Source organism: Echinops telfairi, unplaced genomic scaffold, assembly GCF_000313985.2.
Source record: "Echinops telfairi isolate 266 unplaced genomic scaffold, ASM31398v2 ScPeMD7_7400;HRSCAF=8409, whole genome shotgun sequence".
NCBI classification, from domain to species: Eukaryota; Metazoa; Chordata; class Mammalia; order Afrosoricida; family Tenrecidae; genus Echinops; species Echinops telfairi.
Window position 1 is genome coordinate 2,523,270 of NW_022111300.1, and position 22,520 is coordinate 2,545,789.

At 45.1% G+C, this 22,520-nt stretch overlaps 1 protein-coding gene across 2 annotated transcripts in view; it reads left to right on the forward strand.

Annotated features, from left to right (window-relative positions):
* DLGAP1 (DLG associated protein 1) overlaps nt 1-22,520 on the forward strand; it is a 931,603-nt gene that overhangs the window by 799,062 nt on the left and 110,021 nt on the right. Inside the window, exon 7 of one of the 2 annotated variants that reach the window (XM_030887282.2) lies at nt 5,667-5,696. The exons of the other annotated variant lie outside the window; for it this stretch is intronic. Coding sequence (XP_030743142.1) covers nt 5,667-5,696 — 30 coding nt within the window. The remainder of the gene's footprint in view (nt 1-5,666; nt 5,697-22,520) is intronic. 2 annotated transcript variants of the gene reach the window in all.

The following is a 22,520-nucleotide window of genomic DNA, read 5'->3' on the forward strand; positions in this document are numbered from 1 at the left end:
AGGTCATGATAGTGAGGTAAGGAGGGGGGAGGCAGGAGCACTAAAGAACTAGAGGAAGGTTGTATGTTTCATCAGTGCTATACTTTACCCTGACTGGCTTGTCTCTTCTTGGTGACCCTTCTGAAAGGGGATGTCCAATTGTCTACAGATGGAATTTGGGTCTCCCGTCACGCTCCCCTTATTCACATCAATAGGATTTTTTGTTCTGGGTCTTTAATGTCTGATATCTGATCCCATTGACACCTCGTGATCACACAGGCTGGTGTGCTTCTTCCATGTGGGCTTGGTTGTTTCTCAGCTAGATGGCCACGGGTTTATCTTCAAGCCTTTAAGACCCCAGACACTATATCTTTTGATAGCCAGGCACCAACAGCTTTCTTCACCACATTTGCTTATGCACGCATCTGTCTTCAGTGATCATGTCGGGAAGCTGAGCATCACGAAATGCCAAGTTATTAGACTAAAGTCTTCTTGAATTGAGGGAGTACATGAGGAGAGGCCCAATGCAAGACTATAACTCTTTATGGGAGTAGAAAGGCCCATGTTTCTCCTGCAGAGTGGCTGGTGCTTTTGAACTGCTAACCTTGTTGCTGGCAACCCAATGCATAACCACTATGCCACAAGAGCTCCATAATTAGATTACCCCAAAACCCATTAAGTCCATGCAAACTCATAACAAGTCTATAGGACAGGGTAGAACTGCCCCCTGTGAATTTCGAAGACTAACTGATAATGGGAGTAGAAAGCCCATCTGTCTCCCGCAGTGGCTGGTGGTTTCAAACTATGGATTTTAAGACTAGCTGCCCAACTCATAACCACTACGCTACCAGGGCTCCTATAATTGGATCAGCCTATTGAGAAGGTCATGCCAGTTGCAGCATGGGAATTAATACAGGATATTAAAAATGGATTATTTCTTTTTAACTCTTCTTCCCATAGAGAGCCACCTTATCTTACAGATTTGTGTGAACATTGCTGTGATTGTTTAACCTAGGGTAATAGCAATGGAGACGAGAGAAATGCAGGCACTGGAGATATTTGGATATAAAATCTATCAGCTAATATTCTTTGAAGTCCATTCAGGGTATAATATTACCCCCAAGTACTAGATAAAGGTACTTCTTGGGAATGCCTTCCACATTTTAACATTCTAGCTGTAGGGAGAGCTTGCAGGTCTACGGAAGTGCATTTAAGCCCGAGGAAGCTGTTGCACCAGCCCTGAGGCAGCAAGGGACTGGCGTTTGCAAAGCACAGTGAGAAAAGTGGTGGAGGCCCCGGAACGAGGGAAACAGTCACATCAGATGAAGTAGAACAAATAGTCAGCTAGCAGTCATAAAGGGTATTGTAGGTCAAGGTTAATATTTTGTTTTTATTTCAAAATCATGAAGATGTCATTGGAAGTTTTAGTGAGCCTTAGTTAGCCACACTTCAGCAGGAACTCTTTTAATTTGACCCTTCTGCCTATAAATAATTTCAGATCGATTTAATTTAACCGTAGGTGAAAATGGACGAATGGGTTTTGGAAATGGAGGTTCCCTGCAGAGGGAATACCTGGTTAGTGACTGGCTCCGAGGTTCAGGGTGACAATGGACTTGGTCTGCATGCATTCCCTACTGCTTAGGGAGGCTGCTGCACTGAAGATACTGTGAGGAGACAACGTTCATTTTCTTTTTCTTTTTTCTGTTTTCAAATACTTCTACAGACTAAGAGGAATGATGAGAGGGCAGTGCTGGGATCCCGTGTGTGTGTGTGTGTGTGTGTGTGTGTGTGTGTGTGTGTGTGCACACACACACTATGGCTGACGTTGAATTCAAAGCAGTGCCTTGTCTACCACTCACCACACACTGTCTACTATGTCTGTGCCTGGGAAGTCAGCACTGCTATGTGCAGCTTTTTTTTTAATTAAATAATCATTTTATTAGGGGCTCATACAACTCATCACAATCTGTACATACATCATTTGTGTCCAGCACATTAGTACATATGTTGACTTCATCATTCTTACAACACCCGCTTTCCACTTGAGCCCTTGATGTCAGCTCATTTTTCCCCTCCTTCCCCTCTCCCCCCTCCCCGCAAACCCCTGATAATTTATAAATCATTATTATTTTATCATATCTTACCCCATCCAACATCTCCCTCACCCACTTCTCCGCTGTCCGTCCCCCAGGGAGGAGGCCACATGTAGACCTTGTCCTCTGTTCCCCCTTTCTCCCTCTCCTTCCCTCCACCCTCCCGCCATCGCCATTCTCTCCACTGGTCCTGGGGGTGTTCATCTGTCCTGGGTTCACTGTGTTTCCAGTTCCTATCTGTGCCAGTGCACATCCTCCGGTCCAGCCAGATATGTAAGGTAGAATTGGGATCATGATAGTGGGGTGGAGGAAGTATTTAAGAACTAGAGGAAAATTTGCATATTTCATCGTTACTACACTGCACTCTGATTTGCTCCTCTCCTCCCCGCAGCCCTTCTGCAAGGGGATGTCCAATTTCCCCCCGGATGGGCCCTGGGTCCCCACTCTACACTCCCCCTCATTCACAATGCTATGATTTTTTTTTTTTTGTCTTTGATGCCTGATACCTGACCCCTTCACCGCCTTGTCATCTTACAGGCTGGTGTGCTTCTTCCAGGTGGGCTTTGTTGTTTCTCAGTCAGATGGCCCTTTGTTTATCTTCCATATGTGCAGCTTTTTAATATCAACAGCAATCATTTCTTAAATCTTCAAATTTTAATATAAACGATGACGATCCCCTACTGCAGTTTTGGTATAATATCAACATTCGCATTACAGATAGAGAGCTAACCTCAAAATCCACAGTTTGAAACCACCAGCCACTCCGCAGGAGAAAGATGGGCTTTCTACTCCCATTATGATCTAGGTAATTCTAGATTCTCACGATACAATATATTTTACAATAAAAAAGCCTCTACTCTCCTATGGGGAAATGCCTGATTTAAAATAATAATAAGCTTCTCTAGAGCTAATGAATCACTAATGTTTTTTTATTAAAATGTTTATCATTGGGGTTCTAGGGCCAGCCTTTTGTTTGTTGTTTCATTTACTTCTTGTTCTAACACAGTAACTACACTGCTGGGCACCACTGCACCACCACCCTCCTCTCCGTCCAGAATGGTCTGGACGTTAATGGTTAGCTTTTCATTTCAATGGCATGTGTTCACACTCTTTATTGATAAAAATCAATATTGATGAAGAATTTCTATTCTGACTTGGTTTCCTATTAGAGCGTCTACAGCTTGGGATCACTGCTTAATACGCCAACTACGTTTATGAAACTTTACCTCTTGATTTAGTTACCTGATCAAAAGAATGCCAAATCCACTTAGGTCGTATTCCTAGTTGATTATTAATAACTGCTATTTCCAAAGTGCTTTATTATGTATTTTTTTCAATTACTGATAAAGTTAGAATAAATGGTAAACTTACTAGCAGATGGCTTGTTCAATTGAATTCTAATAGAATTATAATCCCTTTTGCAAGTATCCCAGGAAGCATTCTGGAATTCAATATTTTATTCTCCGGGCCCAGTGGAAAGTAGTATCAGTTCTGACAACAATGTGCTAGAGTTGGATTATGCTAGTTTGCAAGAATGGTTACATTGTTTCAGGAATATGGGGACACTTGTTAAGCACAACCATTATTACAAACTAACCTATCTTAAAGCTTCCAATTAATTAAAAAAAAACAAAAAACTTCCAATTAATTACATGAGAAACAAATGTTTTCAATTTTTATAAACCATGCAATCCCCTAGCTTGTTGGTCTCCTATGCCCTTTGTGTGCTTCAGATGTGTGTACATTGTTTATGTAAATGAATTAGATGCAAAACAATGTGGTGCTTAAGGTTTCTTGCTTTCTGAGTCTTTGGCTACCTTCTCGAGTCATTTCTACCTTTGGGGTTGTTTGCATGAACTGCAGGCGGATGGCGGGAGGACTGCCTACTGGTGTGACTTTTTCTCGCGTCCCGCCTCCATGTTCAGTGACATCAACTGACAGCATGAAGTATTGGCCATGTGTAGGTATTGACATAATGTGGACGCTGAAAGGTTTTAATTTGATTAATATAATCTGTACGAAGGTGAAAATTCTTTAATATTATATCACATTTGATTGAATGACAGTTTATTGGGAAAATAGCAGATTGGGATGCAACTCAGTGTACGATGTTGCCAAATTAGAGTGGAGTCGCAACCATAAATTGGCCAAAGTCAATCAACAAGAGCATTCCATGAGAACCAATTGGCTATACAGAATTTATAATTAAGAGTACTGTACATTTTACTAATTGTGTGCTAGACATCTTTCATCGGGACACTGTATCATCAGCATGTCCATACATTTATGTTACAGTAACGATATGTGCACTGTTCCCCTGGAGAATTCATTCTTACACATTTCCCAGACATCACCAGTTCTGCAGGAAAGGTGAAATTCAATGGATAACTTAGAAAGCGGCTTTTGCGGGAAGACACTCAAAAACAAACGTGTCTCTTTGTGAGCATAATCAGTTGAAACGAGTGCTAGTCCTGCTAAGACCAATTTTGCTTACTTGTATTGAAAGGCTTTTGTTTCATTTGTAATTTGAAACAACCCCATTTTAAAAGGGAACCCGAATTTCAGCTAGATACCCCAATGAAACTGAAGATTTTCTGATCAGCCTAAAGTGGCCCTGCTATCACACTTTGGGAGGTGTTCGATTGGTTTTACTTTTGTTGCACAACCATAGCTTATTTACATTAAAATATTCCATCGGGGCTAACTTATGTGACTTTTCCCTTTTCACCTATAAACTCACCAAGGGCACATGGCTCTCCATTCCTGGGTAGTGTTAAGATCTCCATGAGCAGGTGTGATCCTTCCACATTCTGGCCTGCAGGCCGTGGGGAAATTGGACACGCTCGACCTTGTTAAATGCCTTGTGCCAAAACCACCCCAGAGAAGAACGCTGCTGGTTCACACCATGGTCCGTATTTCACCACCAGCTGCCATCATGCCCATCACGATCCATGGTGGCCTTGTGGATGTTGAGAACCGTGGATGACGGTTTGGGGGGAAGTGCATCACCAGATCCTTAATGATGCAACAACTCACATGCTTGACTGGCAAGTGAAAGATTCGATTCCACCTAGAGTCACTTGGAGGAAAGGCCTGGCTACCTAGTTCTGAACAATCAGTCCTTGAAAACCTTGTGTGGCGCACTTCTGCTCTAAGACACTGAGGTCATTATGAATCAGAATCGGTGACAAGTGGAGACAGATGTCAGCAGGAACACTTCCCAACAGCTATCAAATGATCTCTATCATTTGATAGAGATCTATCTCTATAGGCGTAGGAGCTACAAGATGCTGGTACCCCAGGGTGTGAATGTATCCAGCCACGGCCCAGCAGAAATAGCTACTCGGGCATCCTTGACCTCTGTCTCGTCCCCAAACATGTCAGATCCCACATGGTTTTAGTGGTAACATGAAGCCACCCATGAGACTTCATCAAGGGCCCGAAAAGTGTTTCTTTTTGAAATTGACATTTGCTTAGTGAAATTCTTGAAATGTCACAAAAAAAGAATCCAGCTCGGAAGCATGTGTGTTATGAGAAGACTGGAGAGGGTATCTGAGTCCATTCTATAACCGCCCCTTTCTGTTTCTATTCAAGGTGTCATAAAACTGAGTTCTGCAGTTGAAGGTACGTCTTTATAACCACACAATCCATGCTGTCTGGCTTCAGGGTTGCACACCGTGGCTTTGTAGCTAGAAAGCTTCTGTGGCGCTGGTGTTTGATGGCCATGTTCTAATTGCCAGCTACTGCCTTTCCATCCTGTGTTTCTCCTTGTTCTGGTCATTTTTGCCACGAGTCCCTCACCTCTCCACACGTGGCACTGACACCGACCTGCGAGGGCACCATTGATGAGTGACTCTATTTTAATTTCCTGATGTGATTGCCACCGACCCAGTGCTCTGCCCGGGGTCCTGTGCTCTCCTGTGGGGCCCGATGCTCTCCTGCCCCTTGATTTGAAACTGGATATCATCTGCTCAGCAAACAGCCTTGGCCCGTGGGCTTCCAGCAGAGCTTCCGCTAGAAGGCGTTAGCCCTCTGCCCTAGCCCAGCCCACATGCTTGCCCAAGAAATGATGGACCTAAAAAGCCCATTCAGGCCTTCTGGTTAAGGCACTGCCAGACCTCGCTAGGAGCTCTTCCCCCATCATGCCGTGTAGGAGCCCAGGTTATTGCGAGGACTGCCTCACCTCACTCAGCCCACTCCTGTGCAGCCAGTTCCGACCACAGTGATCCTACAGGACGGAGCAGACCCGCTCCACAGGATTCCTGAGACTGCAGGTCTTTACCCGAGCAGCAGTCTCCTCTCCAGCAAAGCGGCAGGTGGGTTTGAACTGCCCACCTTGCAGTTAGCCACCCAATGCTTCCCCCACTATGCCACCCCTGGTGATAGCCGTTCCCTTTAGTTATGCATTCAGAAGACTTGAGAAGGAAAGGAAGGAGGTTTGGAAGAAAAGAGAGGATCTGTCGGAGAAAACAGACCTAGCTAAGTGATTTTGCTGTGCACTCCCTGAGAATGTTGACAAGACCTCGGTGTCTGAAACGATTAACTGACTATAAAACTGATCTCCTTGCCCCCTTTAGGAGCATACAATCTGAAAGTAGAGAATGTGTAATTTTCTCTTTTTGTGAGTGTCTGTGTTTGTTTTGGGGTGTGGTGTATGTGTGTGTTCTTGTTTCGTGGGAGTTTGTCAGTCATGCTTCAGAGGTTCCTTCATCCACATTTAATCAGGGGAGGCTGCTTGGAGGAGGTGGTGGGCTTGAAGGTGAGTTTTCAAATTTAAAGGGCGCTGTGGTTTGATGTACGGGCAACGCATGGGGCTGGAGAGCAGGAAACACGGGGTTCTGAGTGTGAGACCATTTGCTTGACTCAAGAAGAGGGGCGCAGTTGGCTTGGAGGCTGAAGGGGGGGAGATGAGAGAGGAGCCCGGGACGCGACTTCGGTGGATTCAGCACAATCACACTGTATCCAAGTGGAAAAGGCTCGGCGCTTGGGCACCAAGTCTACTGCTACTCTGTTCAACGTCAGCACAGGGCCCGCACTGGAGTGCCGGGGGCTGTTCGAGCATCCTCGGGCCTGCTGCGCGCCACCAAGCAGGAATCCAGTCCCCTCTGCCCACTAAAATAGCCTTTCATTGAAAAATTCGTAAAAGCCCTCCCTGCCTAGCAAAGTGTGGGGGCACCAGAACTATGCAGGAGCCCCTGCCACGCTGAGGCTTCATCCGAGAATGGTTTTGAAGCCATGGCTGTCCGTTGCCTGATTGGCTTACGCACAAGTTCCAGCAAAACGAAGTGCAAACACAATTAGAAAGCCAGCAAGCCAGGAGCGCATTCGATCCTTAGGGGACTGTTCCCGCAAAGAGATTTCTGTTCTCCAGAGAGGAGCATTCGGAGAGAGGCAGCCTGCCTGCCTCCCGGGGCCTTTGGCGCTGCGTCCGGCTCCTCCCTCATCTTCCGGCCTCGGCTGCTGGGGTCCCCGCCGCCCAGGAGGGGTCCCAGAGGACAGACTCACGGCCTGGGGCGCACGCATGCTTTGGAAGCTGAGCGACTGTAGCGGGATGGCTTGGCGCATGCTCTCTATTATCTGTGATGGCATCCATCCAAGTGGGGGGGGCTGTCGATGCATGCCAAGGGGTGCATCTGGCATGTGGGACTCGAATCGAGTCTTTGTGACTGCGTAACTAACCACCGGACCTGCTGTTCTCCGTCCGTGGGTGACCGACTTCAAGGCAGCCACTCCACGGTACCCTGTCAAGGCATATGCAAATCAGTGGACGGAATCCCAGTTCCTTTTCTTTAAAACTGTCTCTGTTCCAGATGATTCCAGCACTCTGAAAATAGCCTTACTAGGTCAGGGTTGTCTTTTTCCTGTTCTTTTCTATCCTTGTTTTAAGAAAAAACAATTGTCAAAGTCATCAGAGAACATCAACCAAGAGCTCACGAGCCACTTCCTAGCCAGACCTTGGTATAAGCCGTTTCATGGGCTCCACGTCCACACATCCGTCGTACAACCAGGGGTTCCAGCACGGACTGGGGCTCTCGCGCGTCTTTCTGTTCTCTGCTCTTTCCAAAGCAAGGGTTCATCCTTCCGCACCATGGCGCTTCGTGGCAGCTTTCTCAGCGGAAGGCAGGCCACGCCATTTTAGATGATATTAACGGCGAGGTTATGTAGCAGGTCCTTAGAAAGAAACAATAAAGAACGCTTAATTTTGCAATGAAGAGAAAGGATTGGGCGCGAGAAAATTAAACTGGAAAGGCATCATTGCAGTGTTGTATCCGTAAGGCTGATGAATTCTGGGCTCTAATTTTAGTTCGATAACACCAAGCGCTGAGAAAATCGAAGTAAGGGCTAAATATCCAGACAGAAATCTGAGGGGGAGGGGGGATAGCTGGGCAGCCAGCAGGAGAGAACGCCCAGAAATCGGTGGTAGAACCTTCTGTAGTGAGTTCGGTTTGGTAATCTCTTCTGAAATTGGAGCCAGGAGAAGGTATACGTGTGTGGAGGCGGGGAGAGCACATATTTTCCGTAAGTAAGATCAGTGCACCTGCCCTAATGGGAGAAATTCAAACACGGGGACATGTGGGCCTGAGTCATGCCACATTAGAGTTGCTCTGACATCTCCAGGCAGATAGCGCTTCCTGGAGGAGGCTGGACCCTGTTCCAGCCTGCAGAAACCTGTGCTGTGCACACGTGGGACATGTGCGTTCCAACATGTGTATGTCGAGGCAGGAGGCAGCAGGCCAGCAGGAGGAGAGAAAGAGCTGCCTAGTCTCTAAGTGGGCCTTTGAAACTGATAACCGCCAGGGTGTCTTCTGTGGGAAGTGTCTCCTAAGACAATAGGCTGTATCCCCTGTAGGTCTCAAAACCAAACCCTTTGCTGTCTGCTCCACAAGGTTTCCCAAACTGTGGTCTTCACGGAAGCAGCGAGCCATATCTTTCTCCCAGAAAGCAGTTGGTTTGCAGAATTCCTTTGCAGCTGAGCACTTTAACCACTGCACCACCAAGGTTTCTGACCTTGTAGGTGAAAATCCCAAAGACCAAAATGACATCAGATTCCTTTGAAGGCCTAGACTTAGGAATCAAAGAATCTAGTGTCTTTGGGGAAGTTCCACGTCTTCAGCAATGGGGACCGGTGGGGACTAGATGAAGATTCAATAGCCCAAGCAATCACCTGAGCTGGTCCTGCTTTGGGTAGCATAATGGGTTACTGGGCTACTAACCTCAAGGTCAGTAGTTCCAAACCACCAGTAGCTCTGAGGGAGAAAGATGAGCCTTTTTAGTCTTGTCAAGATTTGAAGACCCTGACTGATAGGATGGCCGTGAGTTGGAATCGTGCCTCTGGTCTCTGCCTCGACCACTTCAAACTGAGACCTCAAATGCACTCCTCTCTCTGTGTCCAAGACACTGTTTTCCACAGAGAAACAGCTTTGATGGAGGTGTGACTTTTGTCCTTTAACAGACCATAGAACACGTTCACTCTCATCTAGTCCATTCTGACACAGAACAGGGTAGAGCTGCCCCCGTGGGATTCCGAGACTGTAATTCTTTACAAAAGATCAAAGTCTTGTCTTTCTCCCACGGAGTGACTGGTGGTCTTAAACCACTGACCTTGATGTTAGCAGCCCAACACGCAACCACTACTCCACCAGGGCAGCTTTAGCAAGACCGTCCATCCAAGGAAGCAAAAAGTGTGACCAGGTTCACACCCTCCACTAAGGTCAGGACTTAAGCCTCCTTTAATCCTCTCCATTAGTATAGCAGAGAACTCCCTCCAAAATGAAATTATAGTCACAGGCTGAGAGTCCAGATTGATAATCCAATACATCACAGAAAGAATGGTGGCTCTCAGGACAATAGCACCAGACTCCATCTCCTGAGTCAAAGGGATAACAGGAAAGTTCGCCTCCTTGTGGTCGCTCTTCAACTGGTCCTTTCCGTGGTTGTCTCAACACACTGCCATGGAGTGGGTGGATGCCGACTCATAGCGACCCTATTGGACAGGGTAGAATTGCCCCCTTTGAGTTTCTGAGACTTTAACTCTTTATGGGAATAGATTCTCCTGAGCAGCAGCTGGTGGTTTCAAACTGCCAACCTTGCAGTTCTCAGTCCAACGTATAACCACTATGCCACCAGGACTCCTTGGTTGTAGAGAGTCAAATAGCTGCTGGTTGCTTCTCAAAAGACTCCCCTATTAATCTTCTTTGTTCCTTCTCTATACCTCTTCTCTTCCCTTCCTCTATCTCACCCTCTCTTCTGCTGCCTGTCTCCATCTCTGCAGTGTCGCAGAATGAGTCTGGACCTTAGGCAATAGAAAACCAGCCATTCACTTGGTGGGTTTGGCACGTCATCACTATTTTCCTCAATGTCCTCAACAATAAATGGAGAGGAGCCTTCGAGGGGTTCCTTTGTTACACTACATGGGCCTGCTAACCATGATGTCAGCAGTTCAGACTTACCAGCCACTCCATGGGAGAAAGAGGAGGCTTGCTATTCCCCTAAAGATTCCCAGTCTGGAAAACCCACAGGGACAGTTCTCTGTCCTACAGAGTTGCTGTAAGTCGGAATCAACTCAGTGGAAGTGAGTTGGGTTTTGTTTTGTTTTTAATTATATCGCAGTGGCTGTAAAAAAAATAAGCAAGGCCACATAGGTAAAGAACTTCACACAGGATATAGAATATGGTAGGAACATGGTAAGATGTTATTTCTTCTGACTCACAAAGTCCCCAAAGTCCTAGTAAATAGGATCAACTCCCCTGATTGTACTGGCATAGGAGTCCCCGGGCGGTACAAACCGTGGGCACCTGCAGCTCATCACCAGGAGGGTAGAGGTTGGAGTCCCCCCAAGGGTACCTCAAAAGAAAGACCTGGCCACCAACCTCTGACCAATCAGCCTCTGAGAAGCCAGCAGAGCACAGGCACCCTGACACACATGGTTTCTCCACGACTCAAAGTCAACCCCACATGGTGCCCCGAGCTGCTGAAAACAAGCAGAGCAACCTAAACGCTTGCGTCTCCTATTTGTGAGAAGAGAAGCTCCCTTCCTGGGGACAAAGTTCCCCGGAGTCAGGACTTCCACCACCCACCCAGGGAAGAAGGCTGTAGTAATGTGCCAGGAGTCTATCACAGCTCAGGGGGATTTCCAGATTGAATGGATTTTCACTCCTAACCTGCTCATCCATGACCGCAGGGCAGGGAGGAGAAGACAGATTTTCAGAGTGGTAAAACAAATGAGCTATTTGTTTAAGGCTGATGTCATCCGAGTTAACATTTTGTTATTAAGTGGTTTAAAAGTTCACAGCATTCCTAAACATAGCAGGGCCATCACTGATGCAGAAGATGGACGGTTCTGAGTAAAGAGAACTCCTGGAAGTACAACTGCAGCTCCCCAGGGAGTAGCCACATCTCTGAATCTTTGACCTCTGGAGCCCAAAATTAAGAAACGCTGTGCAGAATAAATAGACTTGAGTACCTAGCTGCAAATTAGCAGGAGCAGAAGGCAGCTTGTAGTCAGCGCACGCTCGTCAGCACACGCTCGTCAGCCTGCTCCTCACTACCTTCCCGAGGGTGTGCAAGAGACACGTCTAAATCCAGCTGCAATGGAAAATCTGCTAGCTTAAGTCATGAAATTCTTTTCTTTCTGTTTTTTAAGACTGTGCATTTTGATGTCTGGGTTTTTCCCCCCAATTCTTATTATTTTAGCAGTCTGCAATATAGACATGCTTATAATGCAAACAAAGTTCATATTTTACTTTAAAAGAATACCCATTGTATTAAGGGGCACAATAAGACAAGTTTTAAGGACTGGTCTAATTAGTAGTCTTTGAAGTCCATTCAGTAGTGATATCAAAGCCACTACAAGTATGAGAGGGCTTCAAAAAGTTCAGAGTTAAATGTCATTAGCGTTCAGTTCCATTCTTGCACGAACCTTTTGAAGCCCATCGTATTTCAATCTCAAAATTCAAACATGGCTTTTCTATTTTCAATCTACAAATATAATCTGACCTTACTGTCAAGTGTGGAGCACACCACCTTTAAACGAGTACTGAAATCTCTTATTGCTGGGGTACATTTGGAGTAGGAACCCGGAAACTATACCTCTTCATCACCTATCACACCCACTAGAAGTAACTATAAAACCGACTCTCTCTTGATCCTATGTGTATTTGGAATTCAGCCAAGATGACTATGTTTCTAAATATTGACACAGCTGTATATACAAGAGTTTTGATGAGGCCATTGGTGCTTGGAGTTGCAAGAACGTACATTATCATTTTTGTTTGGTCTCAGTGTGGAAAAAGCCAAAGCATATACAGTATACGGTCATTTATAAAAGAAATGCAAAACCAGAAACCCATCCAAAAGGTTTACGGATGTGAAATGCTTTGGGGTTGTGCGATTGCAGGCATGTCCTAAATTTAACCAACATGGACATGTAGACAAGGACAGAGAGTCATGGGGCACGTCTGTGTGGCACACAGTACTTCGGGGCCAGCCTGTGATGCGGTAACCTTTTAAGCCCTACGTATCCCAATATGGGCTTTATAGATGTCCTTCCTCTTGACTATGCAGTTGTTGTTAGTGACTGTCAAGCCATTCTGACTCGTGGCGACCCTGTGTACAAGAGAACACATTGCTGCCCTGTCCTGTTCCCCCTCAGATCACCAACGTGCTTGAGTGCCTTGTTGCCTTCCAAACTTGGGGGCTGATCGCCCGGCACCATATTACACAATGGTTTCTTGTGATGCACAGAATTTTCCCTGGCTGATTTTCAGAAAGAGATCATCAGGCCTTTCTTCCTAGTCTGTCTTAGTGTAGCAACTCCTCTGAGACCTGTCCACCTTGGGTGACCCTGTTCGTATTTGAAACACTGGTGGCAGAGGTCCCGCATCACAGTGACAGATAGGTGATGGTCCTCAAATATAAATTTCTAACAATGTGTTTGGAACACATATTGGGAGAAGGGATGGGATAGTAGCAAGGAGGATAATCCTGGCTCTAACCAGCCATAACTTCCTACCTGTGTTGTCTCCCGAAACAGGTTCCTCTCTGAACCACACTTTCCGTGCCTATGAAATGGGGTAAGCTACTCAGCTCTCAGCAAAATGAAAGGCTCGAATCAAATGACATGTAGGTGCAATATATATGGGAAAGCGTGTGGCATATAGGCACTCAATCAACTTTCTGTGCTTGTATTGTTTTTGTTAATATTTTCCTATGTTTTATACTGGCTTAAAAACTCAATGTGAAAAAATTGCATTGACTTTTGCTTAGGGTTGTTTCATAGTGATAACATTTTAAGGTTAATGTGATTCACAGTGACTGTGAATTTCACTTTTACAAAATTGGGTGTCATTTTATTACATATAGTCTAATGGAAATCTAAGTAATGAGGTTTATGCAATCAAATCACATATCACCTATGGACAAACATCAGAATATTTCTCAATAATCTAAAATAGCCTTCACTCAATAGATTGGTTATTTATCTGGTTATTGTTTTGGTTTATGTTCAGAATGTTTTTGTTTTCTTTCCCCTTTTTAAAAAATGTTGCTTTAGAGTAGCAATATTTCAGCAAGTGTTTATCTGAGAAATAAAATATGTCTTTAATATTAGCATAAAATGATTTAGCGGTGTCAGCTTTTTAAATACCCAGCACATGTAGCCCTTGGTATCTGCAAGGCGGACTGAAGTGAAGGGTTTAGGCTGTTTGGAGGCAATGACAGCAGACATTCTCGTTGTCCTTATTGTTATCTGCCATGGAGTCAGCCACTGGCCTGTGACAATCCCATACATAATGAAATGAAATGCCACCTTATGACACATCAGACAGTTATGAATCACAGGGTTTTCACTGGCTGATTTTATAAAGCGATCTGCAGGCCTTTCTTCCTAGTCTTCCTTAGTCTGGAAGCTCTACTGAAACCTGTTCAGCATCATAGCAATATTTGAGCCTTCACTGAAAGAAGTGTGATGAGGTGCATTGGCCAGGACCTTAATCCAAGGCTCCTACAGGAATTCCCCACTGGAACCACTATTGCCCCAATGGCAGTAGGCTTTTGAGACCATTAAAAAATAAATTAAAAAATTAAGAAAAGGGAACCAAACTTGCTAGGTAAACTCCCACCTAAAACACAATAAACCATTAGTTCTTGAAAAGCATGTTAAGGCAATGTTTTAGGATGGGTTTTCTAGTGAAACAAAGCCAGTGACATGTATGTTTACAGAGAGAAGCAAAAATCATAATGTGAATAAGGGGGTAGTGTGGAATGGAGGCCCAAAGCCAATCTGTAAGCAATTGGACATCCCCTTACAGAAGGGTTATGGGGAGAAGATGGGCCAGTCAGGGTGCAGTGTAGCACCAATGAAACATACAGCTCTCCTCTGGTTCTTTAATGCTTCCTGCCCACCAGTATCATGACTCCAATTCTACCTTACAAATCTGGCTAGACCAGAGCATGTACATGGGTACAGATAAGAGCTGAAAACACAGGGAATACAGGACAGAAAAACCCCTCAGGACCAATATTGAGAGTAGCCATACCAGGAGGGTAGGGGAAGGTGGGGGGAGAAAGGGGAAACTGATCACAATGACCTACCTATAACCCCCTCCCAGGGGGATGGACAACAGACAAGGGGGTAAAGGGAGACATTGGACAGTGCAAGACATGAAATAATAATAATAATTTATAAATTATCAAGAGTTCATGAGGTTGGGAGGGGAGGGAGCGAGTAGGAAAAGAGGAGCTGATACCAAAGGTTTAAGTAGAAAGAAAATGCTTTGAAAATGATGATGGCAACATATGTACAAATATGCTTGATACAATGGATGTATATATGGATTGTGATAAGAGTTGTATAAGCCCCTGTAGTATTAAATTAAATTAGGGAAGGTGGGGAGGGGGGCCAGCCCCCACCCGCTGCTACTACCCATGGGTTCAGTAAGCACAATTGTACGGTTGAGACATATAAGTATTATATTAAAGTCATCGAGAGAATGAGAGATATTACAATAATGCAGTTAGACACATTACATGGTAGCATTGCTCACCTCAGCCCAGCTTGGTGGTCCACGTGGAGAGAGGGGGAAGGGAAGGAGGGCAAGGGAACAAGGGAGAGAGGACTGGAGAGGAGAGGGGAACGACCAGGGAGCGAGAGGTCTGAGAGCTCTATATTGCTGACCCACGCCTATATACCTTTTGGGGGCATGCCAGCCCACTAATTACAGGTAGAGACATACGTCACAGGGAGGGGCTGCACTATAGGTTACACAATAATGAGAGGGTGGTCTAGGGGGTGGTCTCTGGGTCTCCATAGGAACCATTATCAGTAGGGTGAAAACCCCTCCTACAAGGAGCCTGTCCATTGTCCCCAGAGGCAGGGAGCAGGCCCACCCCTGTAGTGGGATGAGACAGCACTCTGGCAACTGATTGCCCTCAAGGGTGGGGGGGGATGCCTGCGCATCTGACCTCCCCCCACAAGCCCCCAATAAAAATTTTTTTTTAAGGGAGAGGGAGAGAGAAGCTTACACCAAAGGGAAAACAAATGGTTCACACGGGTGTGGAAACAGTTTGTGCAGTTTAGGTGCCATCTTGTGTAGAAGACTTTTCTGGACTTGTGCGGCTGCCTGGTGCTGGGAAGCCAGGAGAATCTGGGAGCTCAGAGGCCAATCACAGAAGAGATGGCTCAGTAGATCAGATGTTCAGGCAAGTCACAGAGAGCTCCCAGGATCAGCAGGTAGTATCGCAGGCTATAGGCACATGTCCCAAGAGATCAGATACAGGATCCACACCAGCAGGACAGAAGAAAGGAAAAATGGATGGATGGATGCATGGAAGGAAGGAAGGAAGGAAGGAAGGAAGGAAGGAAGGAAGGAAGGAAGGAAGGGTAACCAATTCTCTGCAGGATCACCTTTCTAGAGATCAGAATAGGTCACACCTCCCAAGGAGACTTCTAAGGCTGTGACTTGCATCTAATAGGGACGGGCCTACTGCTCAACCACTGAGATCGCTAGCCAGGCCAAGATGACCCAAAACCTAATGATCACCACCAGTAATGAAAAGTGATTGGAGTTTAAATGAATATACAATTTGCAAATCGGGGTAACATTTTCACAAGGGGGCTAAAAATATTTCAGAGACTTGAAACTGACTGTACATTGTCAATCTTTAAGAGACCGCAATGTCCAAGGCAAAGCAGTCATGACCAAACTGCTTTCTGAGCAATTGTTTGCTTTAAGGTGAGTTTTAGGATACCAGCTTCCTCAAGACTCAGGTTCCAAAAGAAATCGAAGAGCAATGGCCTGGGCAAGTTACCCCAACCTCCATGAGCTCCAGAATTACACTATTTCCCAAGGCACTTTATCCACAAATGTGACATATTCCCAAACACCAAGTAGGTTCCCACTCACAGTGACCCTAGAGGGCAGACTAGAACAGTCCTGCGAGTTTCCCAGCCTGTAAATCTGACCGGGAGTAGAAAACTCCATCTTTCTCCCAGAGACTGGCTGGGGGTTTCAACTGCTGACCTTGTAGTTAGCAGCCCAACTCATGACCGATGTTATTATTTCCTTAGGATTAATGTATTTATTTATGAAAACATTAATGGGTGACATTTTTCAATGCCTATTCTATGCCATACGTGGGCTAGGCATGGAGACAAAAAACTGGACATAGTTCTGCTAACCAGATAAGGCAGCATACAGACCAGTAGATGATTATGATATAATAGGATACATGCAATAATAGAAGTGCAAAAAGAGAGGTTTTTTGCAAACATAAAAGAGAGTAGAGGAACTCTGCCTCGGTGGATCAGGAAATATGCTCCATAAAGGATGTACAAGTTTTGAAAGACATGATGTCAAAGAGAAAGAGGAAAGAAGGAACTTTGCACACAGGCAGGCTGGTGAGTCAAACGCAGGCTGGTGATCTGCTTCTGAAAGGTCACAGCCTGCGAGCCCCGTGGAGGTAGTTCTGTGTTGTATGCATGGGTCAGCAAGAAACAAAGATTCTTGCTCGTGGGAAAAATAGGAAAAACAGCATCGTATGTACTATTTCATACCTCACTTATCTATTTATTCATTTAGCTTTCATAAGGTATCTTTGATATCTTTGATTTGAGAACAATTTTTCTCATTCTCTATTAAAATGAAACCTCATTTGGTGGATGTATTGCAGTTTATTCAACCAGTCTCCTTTGGGTGGACAATTTGAGGCTAGAGCCAATACTTTCTAGTACATATAATGCCACAATGGTCAACCGTAAGCCTGTGCTGTTTTATATTTGGGGATGCACATCCTCAGGATACAGTCCTAAATATTTAATTGCTGGGTAGAAGGGTAAATGCATATGTAGATATGCAAGATATTGTTAGTTCCCCTATATAAGTTTGGGCTATCGTGTACTCCTCTCAGCAATATCTGAAAATGCCTATTTCTGGGATATACATTTTAAGTTCTGAAAAAGGAACTATTTCATTGATAGAATATGGATAATAATAAGAGTTCCGCAACTATTGGAACAGCAACCAAAGGGTTATGGCTGCCGTCCATTCCAAGGAATCTCATAAGACATTCCTGGAGATCTGTCTCTGAAAGGTCAGCCATCGAAAACCCCAACATGCACATTGATACCCTGCCAGATCTGAGGCTGTTGACAAGTGGTTTGGGTTAACAAGAGGCGGGGCGGTGATCACTGAGAAGGATTCTGAACCTGGGGTCAGCTCTAAAGGGAAAGAAACTCTGGAAGTGCTCAGCTTTGGATGGGGATCAGGTGCTTGGCTCTGGGCTAGGAAACGTTTTATGTACATAAGCAGATCAGGAAGAAGCCCGGGCACATGGTTAAGGCTGCATTTCTGGGACCCCAGGTCCTCAGTGGAGCATGGGACTAGCAAAGACGCATGACTGGTGTCCCTGCGCCGGCCCCCCCTCAGTTTGGGAGCTTTGTCAATTTCCACTCTTTGTTCCACTAAGAGATCCTCCGGACTTGAGTCCAGGATGTCAGCTGCTCGGTTTTCCGCTCTGGCAGGCGCTGCAGCTTTGGCATCCCTTTGGCAATGGAGTTTATGACTTCATGTTACACAGAATTATATTTTTGATGACAGGTGCAGGCTCTTCGGTACTGTTGGCTCAGAACTTAAGGATTTGAACATTTAGTGAGGACCTCTGAGGTCAGGGAGTGAAAATTGATTTCTCCCGTTAGAGCCTCCCAGCACTTTGAGGGCAGTGTCCAGAGCCAACCGGTGCCATGCAGTCAGGTCCAACTGGTGGCAACCCTAGGGGTGCCCAAGAGGAACCAGAAACAACCCTTGACCTTTTACTAATGCTCATAGGAGAGTGGAGATACTGTGAATGAAATACCATGCAGTACATTCAGAATCAAACATAATCATTTTAAAGTGATATCATTCACATGTCATCAACTGCAGTCATTTAAAGTGTAAAATTCAATGTGGTGGTTTTTTTCTTCCTTTCTTTCATCATTTCTGTTATTTTTTGAGGTGTTGAGAATACACACAGTAGAACACATACACACTCCACAATTCCCACAAATACAGTTCAGTGACATCGACCACATTCTTGGATGGTACAGCCATTCTCACGCTCGTTTTCCGAGCCACCCTCCCCCCATTAGCATAAGCCCATAGCCCCTTAATAACTTTCCTATCGAATCTTTCCCATTGTTGTTGCTGACTTCATCCCATATAGTTCTTAAAGGAGTGTCATGCTCAAAGAAGACCCTTTTCACTGTCTCTAAGTTAAACTATTGTTTGGTTTCAAAAGATGCGAGGGATATTTTAGTTGAATATTTAGTTTCATATTTAATGAGTATTTACATTTCAGGGGCTCATCCAGTCTCCATGGCTATAGAAAGACAAGATAGATGCTATGAGAATTTGAAATTTGCTTCTACATTTCCCCCAGAATTAAGCTATATAATCTTTGAGCAAAATGTTCAGTAATGGCAGCCAGGCACCAAACGGTTCATCTGGTCTCATGGCAAAGGGGGCAGTTATCCTGGAAAGTGGTTAGCCTCATATTCTGTTTCCTCTTCTTATTTATGACCCTCCTTCTACTCGCTCCAGGCAAACAGAGTTGTGTATTGATCTCCATGATCTAGTTTAGAACAATCGCATCACCCCAATTTGAAGTTACTCCAAAATGTCATTCCAAAATCTAGGCAACCACGAATTAACTCCTGCCCTTCAGAATTAAAAAGGATGCCGTTGGTTTAATGACCTGGAAGCAAACCATTCTCTACCATGAAGGCTCAAAGATGCCCAACATCGAACCTCCTGAGAAGAATTTGTTGATAGAGCCTGGCAGATTGCTGATCGGGGCTTTGTTTCAGTCGTACCACCTTGATGGCCTTACTAAGCAGCTCAATGCAATGTGCTTTGGCCTCTCCTGAAAGCCCACACGCAACCTCTTATAGCATGTGATGACAAAAAACACCAACATAGCTGGCCCAGGCACCTGGGTGGGGCATGCCCATTTTTACATACTTCTATGAAGGGTGTTTAGATTTGGCAGTGATAAAATCTTTAGGAATATAAAATCTACAGCTAGATTTCTGTGGAGGATGAAGCCTGTTTGGGAAAAAGATAGAAGACCTGTCTCCTTAGGAAAGAAGGCAGGGACAGCCCTCCTAGGATTCTCAGCAGGTAAAGGGAGGGAGGCTCCCTGAGGTGTGCACTTTATGGAGATTCAAGGACTAGCGGCCACTTTGGTCTCTACCCTTTGCCTTTTCTATGCAGGCCAGGTCAATTTTGCCCTCTGGGCGCCATAGTGGAAAATCATGTTTGTCTCTGGGGCTGGGAGGAAAGTCTTTGGGTGGCACTAACTGCTAAGGACAACAACATTGGAATGAATGGTGAAATTCCGAATAGAATTAGAGAGTTCCTTGGGGAGCCTGGCTGGTGTCAGTTAGAAGGGTGTGAATTTCACCTCTCCTTCTAGATACAGCTAAAGTCTAAAGTTAGTAGGTGACACGTGCATGGCTGAAAATTACCATTCTTTAGTCAAATAGCGCACGTTGTATGCTTTTTGCAGATCAAACAGCATCCCCACTCCTCGCCTTATTTTCCTAACTGCACGATATCCATTTTTTGTTCTTGTTTTTGGTTACCAACTTTTCTTTCTTCTTCTTCTTCTTCAAACATTTCTATCGAATAACTTTATTGAGATAAAACTGATCTCATGGAGATTCATTCGATCTACCAATTGGGAAAATCATTTTTGGCAACAGCATATGTGACAAGAGACTGGTGTCTAAAATGTAGGGAAAACGTGCATACCGCAACAACAAAAAGACAAGTAGACCAGTTTTTCAAATGGGAAAACAGGAGGAGCAAATACTTCTTTAACTAGAGAAGCCCTTCAAATGACAACACATAAGGAAATGCTCCTGGTCACTCATGATTAGAGAGATGCAAATCGAAACAATGAGGGGTAATATTGGGGTGCTTTCTAAAGGCAGTGCTTTCTACTCCCGGGAAGAGAGACAGTCTTAGAAACCCACAAGGGCTGTCCTATCCTGTCTCTGCGGGCTCACTATGAGTTGGCATAGGATGGATGGCAATGCGTTTGAAGGCTTCCTTAAGCAACAGGAGAGATTCATATGACAGAAAATAACCGAGGCTCCGAGGTGTGAAGAGCGTGGCGCTCTGCTCGGTCTGTAAAATGCTATGACCATGGCGGAGAACGGGGTGGGGCTACTTTTAAAACTTGGAACTAGACATCCCATTTGATCCAGTAATCCTACTACTAGTTTTATATCCTAGCGAAATTAGAGCCAAAATTCGAATAGATTACGGCACATTCATGTTCATTGCATGGAATGTTAGTGGCGTGTTGGGCTGTGCATTGGACAACAAACCACATGTTCAGCAAGGTGAAACCAACAGTCATTCCAAGGGAGACAGATGAGGCTTTCTACTCCTATAAAACTTTCTACTCCTATAAAGCTTGCTAGCCTCGGAAACCCACAGGAGCAGTTCCGCTCTGCCTACAGGGACCTCGACTCCGTGGCAGTGAGTTTGGCTCTGTGATGTTCACTGCCGCATTATTCACAATATCAACCAGATGGAAACAACCTAAGTGCAATTCAGCAGATGAATGGATAAATAAAACCTGATACGTTCCAGAGTATTATACGGAGGCCGTTGTGCTGAGTGAAATTAGTCCATCACAAAAGGACAAAGGTGCATGAGACCGCGCTCATCCAACATCAAGGGGAGGTTGGTACCAGCAGGAAGTATCTGCCGATGGTCACCAGGAACTGGGGGAAGAGGAAGAAATATCACGAATTAGCTCAGGAAAGGCCGCATTCATAACGAAAGGAAAGGAAGACCGAGAGTTGTTCCAAGAGTTCCAACCAACTGAAGCGAGGACTATTACGTACACAATGCAGCATTATCAACTATAAGAACATGAATCTGCCTGTGTGTCCACAGGCAGAGAGGCAAGATGAACAGAACAGAGACGGGTAGGCAAATAGGCCTGTATTCACTACCGTAGATATATAGGCGGCATGTGTTGATTCTCTCTATATATTTCTACGTACTGTAAATATATACATGTAAGGAGTAGAGCAAATGGAGCAAAGTTAGAAACCTTCTTAGGCATAGCCGAAGGGAATGAGTCATTGGGCCTAGGGCTCAGGCGCATGTAGTGTCGGAGGCCATCACAGTCAAGAGGCATGACATAGTCCACAAAGACAGTCCGACATCCCCTCTTGCTGACCAGCCCTGGGGTCTTACAGGCTTGTGATTGGCCATCTGAGGTACAGCGGGTCATCTCTTCCCATCCGGAGCAAGGAAGAGGTAAGAAAACCAAAGAGGCGTGGAAACAATGTACTCTGAGGGACTAATGGATGTGCTGCAGGAACCTCAGCTTCAATGACTATGAGAGCGAAGAAGCAGGTGGCACCTGGGCCCCACTTCTGGCCCTTGGATAGTAAGGGAGGACAAGGTGGGATGCATCCCCCTGGCTCAACTGTTGTTCTTCAACTGAAGCCATTTTACTTTGGGCCCAGGACGTACCTTTTCCCAGAATCGTATTCTCTAGCTCCCTTTTCTCCTTTCTCCATTTGTAAATGAAGCGCTCTCCAACCTGGAACTAACTCCCTCATTACTCAACTGTTGCTCCTTTCTTCCAATGAGACAAATTGGTGGTATAGGACTTGCATTTAATTCCTGACGTCATACTAAAGTGTTCTACGATTTAGTTTTATAACTGGAAAAAATACGTACACAATAGCACGAGTAAATGACTGATTCTCATAAAGAGATTGAAAAATTCCTATGTGAGGGTACAAGGGTTCTTTTGTACGCTCCAAAATATAGATGACTAAGGTGACGCATGATCGTTGGCACAAATAAACATAATTAGGCTGTGAAATAAGCAGACCTAACAAAGAGGAATGGTTGCACTTAAGATTCTACAGTTGGGCTTTTA